We start from the raw sequence: 21,598 nt of genomic DNA on the forward strand, positions 1-21,598 counted from the left end.
AAGGCTCGAAATAAAAGCCCTAACCAATCGTATTAATTTCCAAAGTTAAAGAGACGCCTCCGGATCTAAAGAGCGTCGTTGAAAATTTCCCTATTTATTGGGAAATACTAACAAACCAATGGATAAGGAGGCGCAAGGAGATATATATACGCGCGCTACACCATACGAGACACAGAGATTCTTCGCTTTCTTTTTCAATTAAAATCATTCGTATTGCAAGTAGTAGTTGTGCCTTATTCGTGGGTTTGTGCGTGACAAGTGTCTCCAGAGCACCACCGAACCACCTGCAGCCAACCAAGGTTCCATCGAGCTACAATTCATCAACCAACGCTCACAATAAGTAGTAAGTTACTTCGGGGCAATTGTTATCATTTCGCCTCTTGTAAGTAATTCCCAGATTCCAAACGAAGATATTCCCTTCATTTAAACGAGAGTGTCTCTTTCTCCTTACCTCTCTTGAAAATTATAGTGGATTTCCCGCATTAGCGGAGAGATTCGTGGTTTTCTTCTTCCTCGAGAATCATAGTGAATTTCCCGCATTAGCGGAGATATTCGTGGTTTTCTTCAACCTCCTTTCTTCCTCTTCCCCTTCTTAGGCGCATATAGAAATATATATATTGTTGCGTCCTTTTGCGATATCTCGCAAAAGACGTCTCTCGCACACACTCTCACTCACTCGCGGCTCGCGAAATAAATACACTCTCTTATGAAGAATGAAACGACCTTTTAATACAACGACATCAATGAAATACAATGATTAATGTGCACACGAAAGAAGGAAGATTGTTCTCTGGTCAAGACACGTCTGTACGAGATGACAGCTTGGCCAAATCTAAGATGTCGTCGAAAAACAAAGACAGGGCGGTTGTCAATAAACAACCCTCTTGACGATGACGCTCAAGGGATGAAACCGATGACGCTCAGGGGATGATAGACCAGGGACGGACGCAACAATATATATATATATATATATATATATATATATATATATTTAGTAGTTCTACACCCCCAAAAAATGGACTTTGATGGTGCAGGATAAGGAGACTTGTAATGTCTTTTAAGGTCTTTTAGGGTTTGAACATGGCCGGAGACACTACCGCGTCTCCTAATATATATATATTCTTTCGAGAATCCAGGAGTTATTTAACCACGCGCGAAACCGCCGTCGACAGAACCGCCGTTTAAGGCAAGAAGTGGTTCAAGTCGCAATGATTTAGTAAAAAAAAAATATATATATATATATATACATATGAATTGTAATAACCAATCGGGACGCTTAACTATCTTTTAACAATAACTCTCTTTCCACCAGTCCCGATTGATGACCTCCGTATTAATGTATCACCCGCGAAACACACACCCATGCATTCACACTGTTATGTATATTTGAATAGAATTTAAGTATATTTTAAATGTATGAATATCTTTGTTTTCGTAATCTTGTCGTTTTGATAATGAAAATAATAATAAATATTTATTCTACCAATCAATCTGCACTTATTTAATTAAACTGAAATAAATAAAAACCCCACTCTCATTCCTTTTTTCAACCCAATCGCACAAAGTCCTATTCTATGCAAAAGAGATTAAATTCTCTTGCTAAAAAGGGACCACCGAGTGAACGGGCTGTAAATAAAGTAAAAGTGATCCTTCTGGTCATTGACTTATTTCGGTTCTTCCAGGTTCGCTCGGCTCGAACAAACATACCAGTCAGCGTTATTCGAGAAAAGTATCGTTACGCCTTTCCTTCGACTCTTCCTAATTATTGAGTCTGGACGTAACAACACATTAATTTCTTACAATTAGCTTTTACAATAATTCTTATTTTATGATATAATATATAATAAGTTTATTATATACTTAGAATGTAATAATTGTTTATATGGTATTCCGTTTCATAAACTTAAGAAATCTTGTCAGTACATTGTAAGAAAAGAAGTCATTTCCCATGATTAGATAAGACTATCAGTAACTAACATTGTGCATATATATATACCTATATATATAATAATATAAATATGATATTTAAAATCGGCCAATAGAGCACAAGCGCGAAAAATTAATTCTTCGGAACTGTATCTCTTGGTTTGAGATTACTAACAAGTAACACTACCTAAGTGCCACTCGCCGATTTTGATATACTTAGAATATGTTGTAGTCTAGGCCAAAATAAGAGACACGTATTTTTTTATACGTGTCTATACGGCCATTAAAGTGGTGAAAACCCTCTTGAAGAAAAATAGGTTTTTATCTTTCTGAGCAAATATCATCAAAACAGTAGGAGATATAAAAAAAATTTTCAAACAAAATTTTTATGGTTTCTAATGTAATTTAAAACTGTGCAATCAAATTTTTCGAAAATTTTATATTTTTCGAAATCCTCCTCCCCCCTCTCAATTTTTGAAAATTAAAAAATTTTGTTTATAGTATAACTTATAGTATATATTATTATATATACTTATTTTTTCAATTAAATCCTTCAAAAGCCCGTCTTTTATGGTAGTCTCTGTGAAATTACAAACAAAGCTATCGCCATGAATAGCAAGAGTCATAAGGCGGACAGAGCGCGTGTATAGCAGTATACAGAGGTACTTCAAACGTATTTCTGATACTGCGACTTCGGAATACAAATTTATCATATATGGTTGAATTTGTTGTTAAATATACTATAAGTTTAACAAAACAAAACAAAATTTTTTAAATTTTAAAAATTGAGAGGGGAGAGGAGGATTTCGAAAAATTTAATTGCACAGTTTTAAAGTACATTAGAAACCATAAAAATTTTGTTTAAAAATTTTTTTTATATCTCCTACTGTTTCGACGATATTTGCTCAGAAAGATAAAAACCTATTTTTCTTCAAGAGGGTTTTCACTACTTTAACGGCCGTATGGGCACGTATAAAAAAATACGTGTTTCTTATTTTGACCTAGACTACAACATATTCTAAATATATCAAAATCAGCGAGTAGCACTTGGGTAGTGTTACTTGTAAGTTCCATATATAAATTAATCTCGAACTTACATATGAAGAAATAGGCGAGAAAAATATAGGTCCGAAAAGTCGCTGAAGCGGGAATCGAACCCGCGTCTTTCACTTTCCGGGCGACTGCTCTTACCAACTAAGCTATTCAGACCCTTTCGATCCTATATTTTTCATTTGCCTTTTACTAGATGTTAGTAAATAACGCCGCGATTAGCCAAAGCGTGAATAAAATCAGATAAGAAATGTATTTTTATCGGCTCTCAATATTAATAATAATAATGTAAATATGATATTTAAAATCGTGATATTTTGTTTGCACATTTTTCTCGCCTATTTTTCCATATGTAAGTTCGAGATGAATTTATATATGGAACTTTGTTAGTAATCACAAACCAAGAGATGCAGTTCCGAAGAATTAATTTTTTGCGCTTGTGCTCTATTGGCCGATTTTAAATAGCATATTATTATTATTAAACTTTTTACACATAACATCTCTGTATAACTTAATATTTATTTTTAGATTGTTTAAATGCGGTGGTAGTACGTCATGTTTTCTGCATCTAATAGAAAAATTAATTGTTGTTTTACTCCACAAATCTTCCTCTGTATATTCGACAATGTCTTAAGGAGGTTGGTAATGTGAAAGCCATAATTACTTGTAATCCTTTGATAAAAGCTGTTAGAGTTCGTGTACACCATAATTAGGTCCAGGTGTTAATTAAATCAAATCAGATAAAAATAAATTCCAAAAAGCGCCAGTAAATAAATTTAATTCTTCGTAAAAATTAATTCTTTGTAAAAATTTTTAATTAATTTTTCGATATAAAATATTTCTGTTGTGAAAGCTGTATAATTTAATACTTAAATTAGTGCAGAGAAAAATTCTTTAATATTTAGTTTTATCATGTGATACGATTATTTACCAATTGAATTTTTTTATTGAAGTTTTTTGCAATTTTTATTGTATTTTTATTGTATTATTGAAAGTTTGTAATCACTTTTTCCAGCTCATTTGATAAAGACTTAAAACAAAGATTGAAACGTAATGAAGAAGTTTTGAATAAACTAATACTTTTGCCCAGTTTGGTCGTTTACGATTTCTAAATATTTAACCTTTGTGATTTTATTACTGGCGTTTTTTGGAATTTATTTTGATCTGATTTGATTGAAAAATAATGTAAGTTATTTAAATACGATAAAAACTAACTAAAAAATGTAAACATTAACTGACAACTAAACTTCTAAAAATTATAATTGCTTATATCAAAATAAAAATTTAAACATGTATAACCAGGCCAACTGACGAGCATTGAAATTATTAAAAATTTTTATTAATTTAAAAAATCACATAAAAGAAAAGAAATAATTAACTACATAGTCAAAATTATTTAATTGATCTTAAAAACAAACTTATACTTAAAATACATTATATTTGACATATTTATTATTAAAATTGACATATAAAATATAATAAAAATAGAATAGAATCACAAACGTTTCAGCTGTACACAGCCTTCTTCAGTGTAATGAAACAATTAAATTGAAATTACAATTAATCCGAGAGTATCTAATAAAATGCGAATAAACTCATTAAGAACCATAACGATGCGTAGTCGATTAACCATATAGATAAACTATGATAATCATCATTCTATTTCATCTTTAATTTCCATCTATAAATCCTTTGACCGCTTTCAAAGCTTAGGGAAAAGAATATGTGTAAGAAGGATTTTTCATCTGATTTCATCGGTGAAAAGCGTGGAATTATTCGAGATCCCATTATAATAAATGGAATAATCTACAGAATTAAAATTCATTTAGGTGATAACCATCACAGTATTTTTTTCGACAATTATATTAACCATGTGTACTTACAATGTAATTTTAAACACCTCTCACTTGATTGTTCCGTACTATCTCATCTCAAAGTACCTTATAGAAAGACAGAGCTCAACCACGCATTTATAATCACATAAGCCCTCAAAGTTTTTCTATCATTGACTTTTATTAGTATATTTGTTTATTTATCAAAGTTTGCCAATTTTTTTAGAATGTCAGAATAAGAATCACTAAGTAACTCTGTGTCTTTGTTAAGATTTATTCCATTTTTTTTGTTCTTTAATATGCAACATTTCTGAAATTAATCTTTTTTGATAATTAGTTTCGTAGTCTAATATCCTAACATTATCCCAGTCAAAACTATGTTGTTCTTTCAATATGTGCTCAGATATGACAGAGTGCCTTTTAGAATCTAATCTAACATTATTTCTATGTTCTTTTAATCTAGTCTGCAGTTGTCTCTTTGTCTGACCCACGTATGATGCATCACAATCATTACTGTTCGAAATTGAGAAGAAAATTAATAATTGTTTAAGTCTATAATTTCAGTCTAAAAATCGATATTTTCTTACATGAATATGCGAAAAAAAAACCGCGGAAAAAAGGGCTCGCCCGATATAAACAAGTAGGCGATAAATCAGGATTATCCTAACAAGCTGTCAATAATAACAACATTGCTCAACCGAAAGCAACGATTATCGCATTGATTATCGATGTAATAGACATGCGCCGTTCGATCACGTGGCTTCCGAAAGCCAATCGATCCCGCTATCGAGCGTTTCGCGCATGTCAGGTGCGTGCTTGTTTCGCGCAAATTACGGGGCGGCCAATAAAGACAGGCGCCCTCGCGTCACCTTCGAACATTTTTAAACAAACGAAATTAATTGGTGAAGCAAAAATTAGTGGGGCTTCAGTACCGCACCGATAAAAGAAGCGCCCACCAAAATTGCGCGGCTAGTCTCTCGAATCTTAGTACGTACAACCGCTGTCAAACCGCTTCGAAATTACCGCAATTATTAACCGCACACGCACTTTGAAATCGATCTCGGCTTATCTACTGGAACTTTTGTAAAATTACTGTATCGTCTAAACTGTGTTAAAGTAAACTCTGTGTTATTTTTTAAAGGGTGATCAATTCTTTTCGGCCTTCAAATCCGCGCTCTCCTTCACGCGTTCGCGCATACAATTACAAAAGATCTTATATATTACGTTAGAGTTTTGTGATTGTTGATTTCTGTCTTTGTGAGCTTTAATAATTTTATTTAACTTATTCAGACAACGATATCCAAACATTGTTTTAGAATTGTTAATTATTTTACTTTTCTTAGTAGAGGAAACAACCATTTCAGACATATTCTTGATGTACGGAATAACTATCAGTTTTTTTCTCTCCTCATCGCCTATTGTATTCACAGTTTGTTTCGGATAACTATAACTGTTATAAATCTTGTCATTTGAGATGAGATGTTTAATACGTCGATTCATCCTGTTAAAAATCATATCGAGAGGATAACCATATTGCTTAAAAGTATATTAATAACTAGTTTCAAATTCTTCTGATAATAGTGTGAGTGTGATAAAAGTAAACATCTGTCAGTTAAATTATAAATAACTCCAACTTTATGGCAAATAGGATGGTTAGAAAAATATGACAGTACTCTGCGCAAAAACATTTCTTTTTGGAACCAACCCAGCAAACACCGATATATAATTGTTACATTGCTATAATAAAACGGAATATAACAGGTAATATAACGTGTACGTTACATGTAACATCCATGTTAGTTGTAATTTCCCACTCATAGATGTAACATTTTAATATAACATATATTACATATATAACATATATAACATGTATTACATATATAACATATATAACATGTATTACATATATAACATATATAACATGTATTACATATATAACATATATAACATGTATTACATATATAACATATATAACATATATTGTAGTTATATTGTAATTATATACCAAATAGCACATTGATGTATTGATAAGTCAGTGCTATCTTGGGATATAATGACAATATAACTACAATGTAATATATGTAATATTAAAAATGTTACATCTATGAGTGGAAAATTACAACTAACATATACGTTACATGTAACATGCTTAAGTATATAACATTTATTGATTGGATTATACTCATGGATATTTAAAAATTACATTTTTTTCCATAATTTCTGGAACATAAAATAATAGCTTATCATCTTTTTTTCTATACATTAGTCCATTACGCAATTCGAAGAATTTACTTTCGGACTGTTCCAATTGATTTCTCGCGTCTACAATTTTCGCGTCCTGTCCCTGATTAAGCGTAAGATTCCATTCGAAAGGATTATCTTCCACAATTCCCACCATTCGGCTATGCGCGTCGACATGTTTCATACGCGTTCCGGGCCTATGCTCTAATTCATAGTCGTAATTTAGCAATTCTAATGCCCATCTAGCAATTCTAGGATTGATATCCTTTTTCTTTAGAGTCATAGCGAGGGAATTACAGTCGGTAACAATTTTAAATTTAACATTTTGCAAATAAATTCGAAAGCGTTTTAGTGCATAAATTATTGCAAGAGTCTCTAATTCGTAACTATGATATTTGGATTCCGTCTCGGTCGTTCGCTTCGAAAAATAGAATACCGGGTGAAACTTGCGATCCAATTTTTGCTGCATTAGAACCGCACCGTAACCCACAGAGCTCGCGTCACAATGCAATTCGGTTTCGTCTTTCGGATTATAAATGGCTAATCCGTACGGAAAGAAACTATTGAATTGAAAACTATAGAACTATTAGTGCACACTAGATCAATAGTAATTTCGCGCACTATTGAAATTTGCACTAGTAGTGTTACATCCACACTAGTAGTGTTACATCCGCACTAGTAGTGTTATATCCGCACTACTAGTATTACATCTGCACTAGTAGTTTTACATCCGCAGTAGTAGTTTTACATCCGCACTATTACGTACTTGGTAAGGTATGTATTCGGGGAGATTATATATATATATATATTTGTATATATATGTATGTATGTATATATGTATATATATAATCTCCCCGCGATATATATATACATATACGATATACCCTCCATATAATAAGTTTGGAAACATCTCACGTTTTACAGATATAAATAACAGTCGCATGGCAGCGATCTGCGCAGATTTTTGATATGAATATATTGTAAGACGTTCTAAATGGAAATATATCGTCATTTAAACGTCTTACACGATATGTCCATATACCAAAAATCTGCGCCGATATCACTGCCATGCGATTATGCTTTATCTGTCTCTAAATACTCTAAAACTTTAGGTGTTTCCAAACTTATCTGGACGGTGTGATGTACTGGTATATATATATACATTATATATATACATTATTATTATATATAATATATTGCTATATAGAAATAAAGCAACACTGATTATTTATTTTACATTAATTACTAGTTGTATTTTTATTCGCATAATTAAATTCAAATAATAATATCATGTTAATAATTATAAATATTGAAAAATAATATATTTTAATAGAATAATTTTATAGATAAAGAGAATAATAATAATTTTAATAAATAATTAATACGAATTAATAATAATAATATAATAATAGTAATTTTAAAAATAAAAATAATAGTTCTAATAATAATAATATAATAATTTTAGATTAATCATTCTTTGTTTTTTCTTCGCTTTGACATAGCTGGCTTACTTCTTAATTTCATCTCCTTTATTATTTGGCCCTCTATTTCGAGGAACTGCATTATTGCACTTCTGTTGCACTGCTTTCCGGAATATTTTATCAAAATCTTTTTTTGATGAAAATTTGTTCTTAACGTATGCTGAAAGCACATATATACATGTATTTATCGGTTTTCAAATTGTTACCTATGCGAAATCAATACTTCATCGCACAAATTATGATCACATACTTTTCATAGCTTCAATTTTCACCGTATCGAGTTTCTTTTTAGCGGCTACACCTTTTTCGCAATGAAAATTTGCCACAGTTCCTGTAAGCGAGGAAGTAGCCAACTCTTCTTTTGAAAATAACAATGACATCATCTCGCATATCAATTTAGAGGCAGATGTGTGATTGCACAAAGAAAGACGAGTAGCATTCACCACACAAAGTTCTGGTCCTCCCAGGTCGACTGTTTTTTCCTGTGATTTTGTACAAAAAATATGATAAAATAACTTTTAAATAATTATAAAATGTAATGATATTCATATTCATCGCAAAATTGCATCAGATAAAAATTGAAAACCAACCAATTAATATATTTATACTATACACTTAAAAATCAAAATTTCAATCGAAATTCTAAAAATATTAACTTCTATATTAAATAGCGCATTATAAAATAATTGAAATAATTTTTAGGCTTGCGTACTGCGATTGATTGATGCTTATCCGCAGGCTTTATTTTATCTACTGCATTCGATTCGTGTACGTTTTCCAATTCATGTGTGTTGACTACTTTTATATTTTTATTTCTAACGTCTGGATGAGTATCAAAGAAATCTTCCGGTGATGATTCTCGGTTATAATTTTGCGGTAGAATATGTCCGGATGTCGAAGGTTTCGACTCACGTGAGGATGTTGATTCACGAAACTCATCTGTATCCGATCTTTGAGACGATTTTACTCGTATTAACTTATCGCTACTTACAATTGGCTCTAACTCGTTATTTTGCACTATCAATGTTGCAGGCGATACATCGATTTGATTTCGAAATGATTTTAACTTATTGTTTGGTAGATCCAACTTATTGCTGATCCAGATCGGATCAGACTCTAGTGTCATTGCTGGAGGCGGAGTATAATCTTGCTCACGTTCAATAATGCAGTTACTTATTGCTTGTACTTTCTACAAAACAAATAAGCACAATTAGCATATATCGTTTCATATTACAATATATTTACAAATATACGATTTAATGCAAATAAAAGTCAAAATTACATAATATATACCTGTTGCAGTTTATCAATCTGATTATTGAGAGATTCGGTTTTCCATGAAGCACATTGCAAGTCGGCCGTAACATCTTTCATAAATTTATCTATCTTTGGCAAATCTAAAAAAATACATAACGGTGTGATTGTATTAAGAATTGTACTAACAAAATTGAAAAACGCTCGAAAAAGTAGCATATAAAGAAATGTATTTGTAAAGAAATGATTAACGTTTGCACTCGTTGTTTAGAAATCTGTCTATTTATTTGGTGAATTGCTGATAAATGCAATAATTCGACAATTATTTAAAAAAAACTATCGAGATAAAAATTAAAGTTTATCTGTAGTAATGCAATTTGAGCTATACTGAGTAGTAAACAAATTGAAATACTCTGAATAATAATAATATAATTATTAATAATAATAATATAATATAATTCTAATTAATTTTCTTTAATCATTTGACTTTATTTCATAACGGAATATTTAATTTGATTTCTGAGGATTATTAAGAGGAAAATATTCAACAAGAATACCTTCGTTGACAAATCGTAATTTGCGCAGTCTTTCATTGTCTCTTCGTAATCTTTTGTTTTCCTCATTTAATACAATGACTGTATCTTTTAATTGTGACTTTGATTGTTTATGAATGAGAGATTTTTCGTTTTCTTCACCAGATTCGTCGTCGCTGATATCTATCGATTTATTCTATAATATGGTATAAATTATATATCAACCTATTTTGTCACGTTTCAAAAGGAAAAGTCTAAAGAACACATTATATACATTCACACACACACACACACACACACACACACACACACACACACACACACACACACACGCACGCACGCACGCACGCACACAAATTAAAAAAATACCTGTGACGAATATTTCTGCTTTTTGTGTTTGTATTGTTTTAAAAGTTCTTTTCCTTTTTTTACATTTAGAATACATTTCTATAAATAAAAAATCGTTATACTCTCTTATTCAATAGTATAAATTTATTTTTATAGCATGCGATTTTTAAAATCATGATTTATATCTATATAATTATGTATGTTATACCTTTTGTTTCGCATCCTTTTTTGTTTCTTTTACACCTGATTCATCATTACTATCACATTCTGTATGGTTATTTTTACTCGTGAACTTTTTTCTATTACTTCTGTCAAGTTCAGTGATACCATACTTTTCTAAATTGTCTCTGATCTCACACATTTTAATCCATCCTAAAATTTCAATAAAGTGTTATCTCATATCTCTCTTCCTAAGCTCTTATCTAAAATTTTATAAAACTATTTTTATTCAATATTATTGATGCGCGCTTACCTCCATATGCCCGTAATTTTGTTGCAACCACCTCCCATTGACAATTGGCCAATTTTTTTTTCATTGTTGTTGCTACAGGGCCCACATCACAGTCTTTTGGCCATCGAACTTTCACTATCGTCCCGCGTTTAATTACATCATCTAATTCAATGTTTGTGAATTTATTTTCCAGCCATTCTAAATATCCAATAGATATGCTATCTTCTTCATTTGGAAACTCGCACACCATATATCTTTGGTCGTCCATTATCTATACACGAAATAATTAATCATATAATGATAAAATAAATTAATTATGAAATATTGAAATAATTATTTTGTCAAATGTAATATGTATAGGTTAATTGACTTTAATACAACGATTGCATTTATTAAATTATGATAATTCATAACTCAAATATATGTATATGTGAGGAAAGAAACTGAAAAGATATACTCTTGGTGATTATACATTCAAAAAATAACCTATTCTACACATTTATGTCGTATAAATTACATCGAAGATTTCTTACTTACCTAAAGCAAAATCGATGTAAGCCGAAAACAAATGCCACTGCATAACTTTTTGTCGCGCGCACCGGATTTTTTTCGTGCATGCGCGGCGAACGTAGCTTCAATGAAGTATGTATATATATGTACAATAGAGAAAATGTTAAGAATAAATATTAAATATTAGGAAGAAATTAAGAATTATTTTAAAATAATAAAATTGAAAAACTCTGATATATAATTTCATCAAATTCGAATATAAAAGGGCTCTATTTATTACTAATTTATTAAAGACTCCTTTTATTAGTCTTTTAATTATATTCGCGAATTTGTATTTTATATATCACACGCACAGTTTCTTTTCGATTTATTATTTTAAAATAATTTTTATTCCTAATATTTAATATTTATTTCTAATATATATTTTCTCTATTGTGCGCAATGCCTTAAAAAAGAATATATGTGTATGTATATATACATAAATAAATAAATAAAAAACGGCAGTCATTATATGGCCGCGCATATATATGCGCGAGAATGACACATGCTCGTTTTTGGTTAGTGCATCAATTTGAATCATCAGCAGAAATATTTTATTACGCGACTAATAATTAATTGGTGTAAAATTCTATAGTATCAAAGATAAATGATATAGTATAAAGTGTAGTTCCAGTGTGTTCCGCAGAAAAAGATTCATATAAAAAGACGTTTAAGAGGTATAATTTTTAATATATTATAAATAATATTTATACTAAGCTTAAGAATGATTTTGTTTCATATAAATAATAGCTTTCGTACATCATTTTTGAACTCATCTCCATATGTATATATTCGTGTGTAATTGTACGTAAAAATGGATGAGAATAATATATTGATTAGAAGAGGATGTTATAAACGATATTTACAAGATGACGATGTACCAGTGCCCGAATCAACAATTCGTTCTCGTAGACGACGAGAACAGATGCCATTACAACAGGTCAGTATATTATAAAATGTAAAGGATTTTAAGGAAAGAGAAATTATAAATATATGTATTATTTATAATATATTAAAAAATCCTTAAATTCTTATTTATTTGCAATAGAGTGTATATTTCTTTATTTATTTAGGAACAAGAAATTAATGTTGATGATTCTATGATATCGAGACAACCATTTGTGAGTTCTAATGACAACACACATACCATTGCTGCTGAAGACATTTCGGAAGATAGTGATTCAAATATAAATGGTCCAATATCTGGCAATCCAGAAAATAAGAATGATACAGTGAGTGTAATCATTGAATCAAATTTCAATCTTTCGGATGAGATCTCAGCATGTTCGAGCGAATCTGATGTTGTGATCGCCAATGATGACGCATCGGATTTGGAAGAAGATATAGTTCAAGACTATGATGAATTCTTAGATGAGTCTGCAGAGAATGTAGCATTTGTGCCACCAGAGAACAATGATCAGGTACAGGATTCGAGTAAATTGAAATGAGTTATTTTAATTGAGATAAATTTTTCTGATGTAAATAAAGCTTTGCAGTGAAAAATCTGTCACAAATTGCATCAAAAGATGTCAAGGATAGATATATTCAGACTCTCTAAAAAATTATGTGTGCGCTATAGATCTTAATTACTTACATTTAAGAATAACTTCAAATATAAAAAAATAATAATCGAATCCATATTCAATTTACAGGAACGAGTCCCATTATATGAACAATCGAATATATCCAAGATAGAAAGTGAACTCCTCATATTAAACTTTGCGATACGACACAATCTAACTGATGTTGCTCTTGAGGACCTCATCACTTTGATAAACTGTCACCTACCATACTCAGTATACCACACGAAGTATATATTTATGAAGAAATATGATATTCCAGCATCAATTCGTAAATGCTATTATTGTCCAGAGTGTTATGTAAGATTGAAAACTAGTGCAGATGATAGAGCAAAAGAAAACCTTGTTTGCCAAGAGTGCCAATGTAGATATGATAAACATACGTTGAGAAAAAGTGGTAACTATTTCCTATATTTACCTTTAAAACAGCAGTTGCGCGACTTTGTAAACAGCGACAAATATGCTTTGCTTCAAAAAGAAAACGATAATTATTCTGATATAACTTCTGGACAAGTGTATACATCTTTAAAAGATTCTGGGATAATTCAATTACATGATATCACGCTGCAGATCAGTTCTGACGGAGTTCAAGTGTTTCATTCATCGTCTGTATCTATGTGGCCTATACAGGTGATAATAAATGAATTGCCGTATAGAGAAAGGAGAAAAAATATGATGTTGTGTGGTTTGTGGTATGGTAAAGAAAAACCTGATATGAATTTGTTTTTATCTTTACTCGTCGAGGAATTGATCTCATTGCATGAAGTAGGCATTACACGTAACGTGCCAGGCGAAGAAGAAATTCATATTAGAGTACACACAATCGCGTCTCCTGTAAATTCTGTCGCGCGACCTTTATTACAAAATATAAAACAATATAATGGAAGTTTTGGTTGCAGCTTTTGCCTGCATGAAGGTATTCACATTGAAGTCGGTAAAGGAATGACAAGAGTATATCCTGGTTACGTAAAGGAACTATCCTCCTTCCGTCTGGATGGATGGATGGTACTTCCCAGCTGTCCTCTCCTTTTTGACTCTCTCTCCTCCTACTTCCTTTCTTTCTCCTTCAACCTCCATCGGCACTTAAGCTCTCCTCATCCTACCTCTTCGTGTCCTCTCCTCCCTCTTGTCTCCTTCTTTCTGCTTTCTCTGCCTCTGTCCCGGTCCTCCGTCCTCTTTATCCCGTCTCTCTCATCCACCTTTAACAAATACAAAACCTGCCTTTTCCTTCCCCCTTCACCTTTCCCCATTGCATACATAATAAATTCCTCTCTCCTTTCTTGCCTGGCCATTTTGCGACCTTACAATTCTCTAGGTCCCTTTCACCCTTCCCCTTTTCTTTTCTTTCTTTCTATTTCCCTCTGTCTCTCTTCCTTTCTTCCTATCTTACCGTTCTATCCTTCTTTCCTTCCTCTCTCATCTATTCTCCTTTTCTCTATTCCTCCCCCTTGCCTCCTCTTTTCTTCTACCCCCCCTTTCCTCTCTAACCTCTCTAACCTCTGCTTTCCCTTTCCCCTTCCTCCTTCTATTCTCCTTTCCTCTCTAACCTCTGTTCCTTTTCTTTCCATTCCCATTTTTCCCCTCTATCCACAACCTTTTACCACTTACTATCGCCTCTTTACCTTTAGCTGTCTCTCTCCTCGCTTTTTCCATCATCATCCACCTAATTTTCCTTTTCTCTCTTGTCAGATCCTCTTCAATTCCTATTTCCCATTTCCTCCACATCATTCTCCCATTCTCCAAAAGCTCCCTCTTATCCTCTTCATTCTCCATCTCTACCATCACTATCATTCTTCCATCATCCCCCCTCACCTCCCATGACCCTGCTATACCTGCTTTTTTATCCAGCATCATCTCTATCATTTTCTCCAGCAGTATCCTTCTCTCCTCCTGGTCTTCTTCATCCAGTCCTCTCCATGCAATATTTTTTTCTCCTCCTCCATCTTCTTTCCATCTCCTCCGCTCTTCTTTCTATTTTCTCCCTCTTCTCTCTCTCCTCTCTCTCTACTCCTTCTCCCTTCTCTTTTTTTCATTTTTCTCCACATTTCTTCTCCCCTTTTCCATTTATTCTTCTCTTTACTTCTGTCTTCCCTTTCTTCTTCCTTCATCCTTTTTTTTTCCACCTCCTTCTTTTCATCTCTTCCTTCCCTACGCTCTGCCTTTTCTCCTGTCTTCCCTTTTTCGTCTTTCTTCTCCGTTCTCCCCCATTTCCTTTCTCTTTCATTTTCCTCTGTTCCTCTCCCTCTTTAACTCCCTAGGCTCCTTTTTTTTCCTCTTCCTCTCTCCTCTTCTTTTCTTTTCCTTCCATCCTTCTCCCTCTACTCCCTTCTCCCTTTTTCTCTTCCTCCTTCACTATTTTTCACCAGTCTTCTCCTCTTTCTTCTAGTTTTTCCTGTTCTTCCAATCTTCTTCCTTTCCCATTTCCTTCCCTCTTTTGCATTCCTCCTTTGTTCCTCTCTTCCATTTCCTTTTCTGTTCCCCGCTGGATCTCCTCTTTTATCTCATCCCTTTCTGCCTCCTTGTCTCTTTTCACTTCTTTCTCCTTACTCTCTCTCTCTCTCCCTCACTCACCTCACTATCTCCTCCACCATCACTTCCACTCTGTCCATCTTTCTCTTCAGCTCCCTCATTTCTTCTTTGCACCCGCCGGCCCTGCTCTTCTCCATTCTTCTTTTTCATTCACTTTTTCCTTCACCTTCCTGTATTGCACTTTTCTCTTTTCTCTTCCTTTCTCCAGCCCATCTGTCCCTTCCTCTCTCTCTTCTTTATACCTAACCACCTTTTATCTCCTCTTCGTCTTTTCCTGTCTTCTTCCTTCCTCTTCTGTCGTTTCCTCTTTTCCTCTCCTCTCCCTCTTTTCACCCTTCACTTCTTACTTTTCCTTCCTTCAGCCTTCTTTACCTCTGCCTTTTATTTAATCCTTATCTCCTACACTTTTGCCTTTCTTTATTCTCACCATGTGCGTACTTGCGTATCATGCGTGACAATACGCGTGCAAATTCCTTCCTCTCACGTATTCTGCCTGCTCTCCCTTGTGCCACTTCTGGCTCCCTCTCTCGCCTATCACTACTACTATCCTTCCTTTACCGTTCTTTCCTTCCTGGTCTTATCGACCCTCTTCTTTCTCCTCCTCTGTTCCTTTCTTCCTTTTTCCACACAAAGTTTTTTATTCTCTTCTCTCTTGCTTCTTCCTTCCTATATTCTTATCTCTGTTCTTTTCTTCCTTTTTCCTCTCTTACTCATCTTCTTTTCTTTTCTCCTCCTACTCCTCCTCCTCTCTTCCTCTTTGGCCGTGCGTCCTCCCGTGACATCTGCTACGTGTACAACTGTTCCACGGCCATCTCCTGCTCTTTCCCCTTTCCTTCCATGCACTTCCTTTTCCATCCTCTGTTTCTTCTTCAGCTCTTCTTTTTCCTTTCTTCCTTTCCTTCTTTTCGCTTCCTTCCTCCATTCTTCCCTGCATGTCCTCTTCTCACCGTGCGTACCGTGCATGCTTTCTCCACGTGTCCACCATTCCACTACCTGTCTTCCTATTCTCCATTTTTCGTCACTTTTTCTTTGTTCGTTTCCTTTCCCTTCATTTCTTTACTTTCTTTCATTCGTCCCTCCTTCCTCCTTACTCCCAAACATTTTCTTCCTCCTCTTTCACCTCACATTGTCTTAACTTTTTCGGAGCACTCTCTCACAACGTCCTCTCACTTTCCACCATCTTCCAAAATCCTCATATGGGTGAATAATATAAAATGCAAATATATTTTTTAAAAATCTAAATATATACAATACGTAGTTATAAATACATAGAAAACATAAATAAGAATACAATATACATCTCCTTTATCTCAACCAATAGAGCCACACGCGATGTTATTGCGACAATTAAGAAAGAAAATTTGGAAACTAAGGAATTTGTATCCTATGGTTGGGATCTCAGAAATTCCCTTTGGTCCTCTCTTAACTTCCCCTGTAAAGAAATAGGCGAGAAAAATATTGGTCCGAAAGTCGGCTCTATTGGCCGAGATGAAGGAGGTGTATATTGTGTTTTTAAAAATTAAGAAGCCGACTTAATATTCTTATTATTGTATCGTCGCGTCTGGGCCTAATTACGACGCTTTGGGGGTAAAAACATTAAGAGAAATATTGATTCGTAAGTGTCTGAATAGCTCAGCTGGAAGAGCAATCGCCCGGCAAGCGGAAGGTCTCGGTTTTGATTCCCGATTCAGCCGACTTTCGGACCAATATTTTTCTCGTCTATTTCTTTACAGGGGAAGTTAAGAGAGGAACAAGGGAAATTTCTGAGATCCCAACCATAGGATACAAATTCCTTAGTTTCCAAATATGCTTTCTTAATTGTCGCAATAACATCGCGTGTGGCTCTATTGGCCGAGATGAAGGAGGTGTATATTGTGTTTTTAAAAAATAAGGAGCCGACTTAATATTCTTATTATAAATAAGAATTATACAAAAACATTTTTTATAAGTTAAAAGGCCAACTTAACGAGCTAATTAATTAGGTGTTAACAATTTATTCTACGTCATGAAATAATACAAATGATAATTAGATTAAATGATATTACGTATCATTATCACATCATGGATTACAAAATTAGACGTTTATTTAATAAGAACTACCGAAATCTGATGTTCGGGATTAGGCTCTTTAACGACTAATTCGAACGATCAGCCGTAACTCAAGCCAACAATTATAATGTGTTATACTGCGTTTTTTCATATTATAAGTCTATATATTTTACATGTATGATAAGTTCTGTCTTTCCAAATTATTTAATTTATGGATATGTTAGCAAAGCGATATTTGTATTGATAAAGACTGTCGTACAGTTGAAACGTTTACTAATTATCATTTGTATTATTTCATGACGTAGAATAAATTGTTAACACCTAATTAATTAGCTCGTTAAATTGGCCTTTTAACTTATAACTTATTTTAATTTTACACGAGCCGAATTTTATTTTTTATTATAAATATTTTTTATATATCTTATTGTTCGACGGTAATTATTTACGCACCAAACACGGATGAGCGTATATACGGGAGCGTTTATAATTAATTTTTAAAAATGATAATTTGTAAAATAACTTTATTACACATGATTGAATTTGAAAAAAATAAGCTTTAAATTAGATAAATCAAAATTTTTATAATAATTTTGAAGAAAAATTAAGTGGTAGGGTTTTAGAAAAAAAATAAAAATTTTTTGTTTATATAACTTTAAAGTACTCTTGAAGCCAATTAAATTTGTTTTACGTTTTTTCTTTTTATCTCTTATAGTTTAGAAGATATTCGATTCTAAAGAAAAATACCGTTTTTCTTTAAAGGGGTGTTTCACCCTTTAAAACTCAAATTGCGCACGTATAAAAAAATACATGCCTTTTAGATTTGTGTATTTAACAATATATTTCAAGGAGAATCAAATCGGTTCCGGACAGTTGTGACATGTCCCTTGTAAGTTCTTTGACATACGGTAATATCACAGTATATGTACAGAGAGAAAGATGAGAGCGGCCAGGCCGGCGTTTTGGCTGTTACCGTTTTTACGGGACTGCTTGAAGCGCCCCTCGCACCCGTTTTTAATATCGGAACTAACTGCACACCCATTTTCTGGCAGGGTCGATAAAGTTTGTATTTGGTGCGAGTCCGTGCTACGCCCATAATTTTCGTGTTAACACAGTATCACGTATTCATTCTGTATATGTGCGATCTTTTCTCTTTATTTATATATATATATATATATATATATATGTATTTATATAATTTGTATAAAAACTAAAATATAATTATTAAAATATATATATATATGTATATGTGTAATAAATATATAAATCTTATTTTAATTAAAATAAAAAAAACGATTAATTGTTCGACCACCTGGATTTTGGAATGTAATTTTTAATATATATTATATTATATTTAATATTTATCGCCGCTTCTATTAATATGAAGTGCAATGTCAACGTGCAATAATGTACAATTATTTAAAGTTTCCATGCCTAATGTATCATGCCGGTATAAAAGAACGTCAAGTAGCATGCGTAGCCGAGCAACTAAGATGACGAGCTGAAATCGTAGACATTTCAAGTTCAAACCCCTACCTTTTTCAGATTTTTTTTTCACTTTTTTCAAATAAGTTATTATGTGTATAAATGTGTAATAATCAATATATCATTATTTGATAATTTTTTTTGTAATGGAACAAAATAAATTATTTTTTAATTCTGATAGGAATTTAATTATTAATGCAAACGCCCACACACATAATTTAGATATTCAATTTTTTTTAGTTCAAATGTTTCTTGCAATCTGTATACGACAATCAGTCCACTCGCTGTGCCACAGATTGCATCGCATAATACGCTCAGAGTTATAATACGATAGAGATCGCTTTACGCTGTTTTTCCTTGAAATAAATAAATTTTACGTGTTGTGTACGCGTGTTTAGTATATTTGTTTCTTTCATATTAATTTTAACTATAATTAGTTTTTTAATTAAGATTATTTTAGTGTTAGTTGTTTATTTGTTAGTGTCCTGTTTTCTTTAATTTCGCATTTTTTAATTTTCTTTTTTTTTTGGTGTTGGTGCTAATTATTATTTTTATTTTACAATGTCGAGTAAACACCGGTTTTACGATAAATGTGTGTATTTAAATTGCACAAATATTAGGACAAAAGATGGAAAACGTTTATTTCGATTTCCATTACAAACGGGTGCGAGACATGATTTATGGTTACGCAATAGTGGTGAGTTTATAAAATTGATTTACTTATTTATATCAATATATAATATATATTGATATAATATATGAAACAAATATATATATATATTCTTTGTTTTTTTTAATAAAATATGTCAGATATTATGTATGTTTACGTATGGATTACGTTGAAGTGTTTCTTTGCCGCGTTTTTCTGATCTCGCCGAACGGTTCGCGAATCCTGTGCGAATAAAAAACGATGCGCGTGTGTGTGTGCGTGCGATTGTGATGATCAGTTTCAGTTCGTCTTCAACGCTTGACGAGAGAAGAGGTCCCGAACTGCTGTAAGTTTATAAAAACATATTTTTGTATAACACATTAGAACGATTTTATATTATTTTTTTTGTCTAGAAAACGTTATATTAATAACCGTTATGAAAACGATCTTGACGACGGCGACGATGCCGGTGACGACCGTCGTCGAGATCGTTTTCATAACGGTTATTAATATAACGTTTTCTAGACAAAAAAAATAATATAAAATCGTTCTAATGTGTTATACAAAAATATGTTTTTATAAACTTACAGCAGTTCGGGACCTCTTCTCTCGTCAAGCGTTGAAGACGAACTGAAACTGATCATCACAATCGCACGCACACACACACGCGCATCGTTTTTTATTCGCACAGGATTCGCGAACCGTTCGGCGAGATCAGAAAAACGCGGCAAAGAAACACTTCAACGTAATCCATACGTAAACATACATAATATCTGACATATTTTATTAAAAAAAACAAAGAATATATATATATATTTGTTTCATATATCATATCAATTTATATTATATATTGATATAAATAAGTAAATCAATTTTATAAACTCACCACTATTGCGTAACCATAAATCATGTCTCGCACCCGTTTGTAATGGAAATCGAAATAAACGTTTTCCATCTTTTGTCCTAATATTTGTGCAATTTAAATACACACATTTATCGTAAAACCGGTGTTTACTCGACATTGTAAAATAAAAATAATAATTAGCACCAACACCAAAAAAAAAAAGAAAATTAAAAAATGCGAAATTAAAGAAAACAGGACACTAACAAATAAACAACTAACACTAAAATAATCTTAATTAAAAAACTAATTATAGTTAAAATTAATATGAAAGAAACAAATATACTAAACACGCGTACACAACACGTAAAATTTATTTATTTCAAGGAAAAACAGCGTAAAGCGATCTCTATCGTATTATAACTCTGAGCGTATTATGCGATGCAATCTGTGGCACAGCGAGTGGACTGATTGTCGTATACAGATTGCAAGAAACATTTGAACTAAAAAAAATTGAATATCTAAATTATGTGTGTGGGCGTTTGCATTAATAATTAAATTCCTATCAGAATTAAAAAATAATTTATTTTGTTCCATTACAAAAAAAATTATCAAATAATGATATATTGATTATTACACATTTATACACATAATAACTTATTTGAAAAAAGTGAAAAAAAATCTGAAAAAGGTAGGGGTTTGAACTTGAAATGTCTACGATTTCAGCTCGTCATCTTAGTTGCTCGGCTACGCATGCTACTTGACGTTCTTTTATACCGGCATGATACATTAGGCATGGAAAC

At 32.4% G+C, this 21,598-nt stretch overlaps 2 protein-coding genes across 3 annotated transcripts; one reads left to right on the forward strand and one right to left on the reverse strand.

Moving 5' to 3' along the window:
• Nucleotides 1-8,501: 8,501 nt before the first annotated feature.
• LOC114932198 (uncharacterized) lies at nucleotides 8,502-11,853 on the reverse strand. Of its 2 annotated transcripts, XM_029304366.2 has the most exons (8): nucleotides 11,138-11,853; nucleotides 10,874-11,037; nucleotides 10,687-10,764; nucleotides 10,342-10,513; nucleotides 9,824-9,927; nucleotides 9,243-9,719; nucleotides 8,781-9,012; nucleotides 8,502-8,690 (listed from the first exon to the last, which is right to left on the reverse strand). In XM_029304366.2, the coding sequence occupies exons 1-8, from the start codon at nucleotides 11,382-11,384 to the stop codon at nucleotides 8,557-8,559; spliced, it is 1,608 nt and encodes a 535-aa protein (XP_029160199.2). In that variant the 5' UTR covers nucleotides 11,385-11,853; the 3' UTR covers nucleotides 8,502-8,556. The 2 variants fall into 2 exon arrangements, with proteins under 2 accessions (XP_029160199.2, XP_085346046.1); XM_085489920.1 differs by lacking the exon at nucleotides 8,502-8,690 and having other exon boundaries at nucleotides 8,859-9,012; nucleotides 9,443-9,719.
• A 626-nt stretch (nucleotides 11,854-12,479) lies between these two features.
• Nucleotides 12,480-13,113, forward strand: LOC146719628 (uncharacterized). Its single transcript, XM_085489928.1, has 2 exons — nucleotides 12,480-12,605; nucleotides 12,739-13,113. The coding sequence occupies exons 1-2, from the start codon at nucleotides 12,480-12,482 to the stop codon at nucleotides 13,111-13,113; spliced, it is 501 nt and encodes a 166-aa protein (XP_085346054.1).
• The last annotated feature ends 8,485 nt before the right edge of the window (nucleotides 13,114-21,598 follow it).

Source organism: Nylanderia fulva, unplaced genomic scaffold, assembly GCF_048542155.1.
Source record: "Nylanderia fulva isolate GAGA-0341 unplaced genomic scaffold, ASM4854215v1 Scaffold91, whole genome shotgun sequence".
Taxonomy (NCBI): domain Eukaryota; kingdom Metazoa; phylum Arthropoda; class Insecta; order Hymenoptera; family Formicidae; genus Nylanderia; species Nylanderia fulva.

Excerpts from the sequence above, each read along its gene's own strand:
- LOC114932198 (XM_029304366.2), bottom strand. The coding sequence starts at position 11,384 with ATGGACGACCAAAGATATATGGTGTGCGAGTTTCCAAATGAAGAAGAT. Across the intron at positions 11,038-11,137 it reads AAAATTACGGGCATATGGAG|GATGGATTAAAATGTGTGAG; the intron begins GTAAGCGCGCAT and ends TTGAAATTTTAG. Across the intron at positions 8,691-8,780 it reads GAAAATTGAAGCTATGAAAA|CATACGTTAAGAACAAATTT; the intron begins GTATGTGATCAT and ends ATGTGCTTTCAG.
- LOC146719628 (XM_085489928.1), top strand. The coding sequence starts at position 12,480 with ATGGATGAGAATAATATATTGATTAGAAGAGGATGTTATAAACGATAT. Across the intron at positions 12,606-12,738 it reads AACAGATGCCATTACAACAG|GAACAAGAAATTAATGTTGA; the intron begins GTCAGTATATTA and ends TTATTTATTTAG.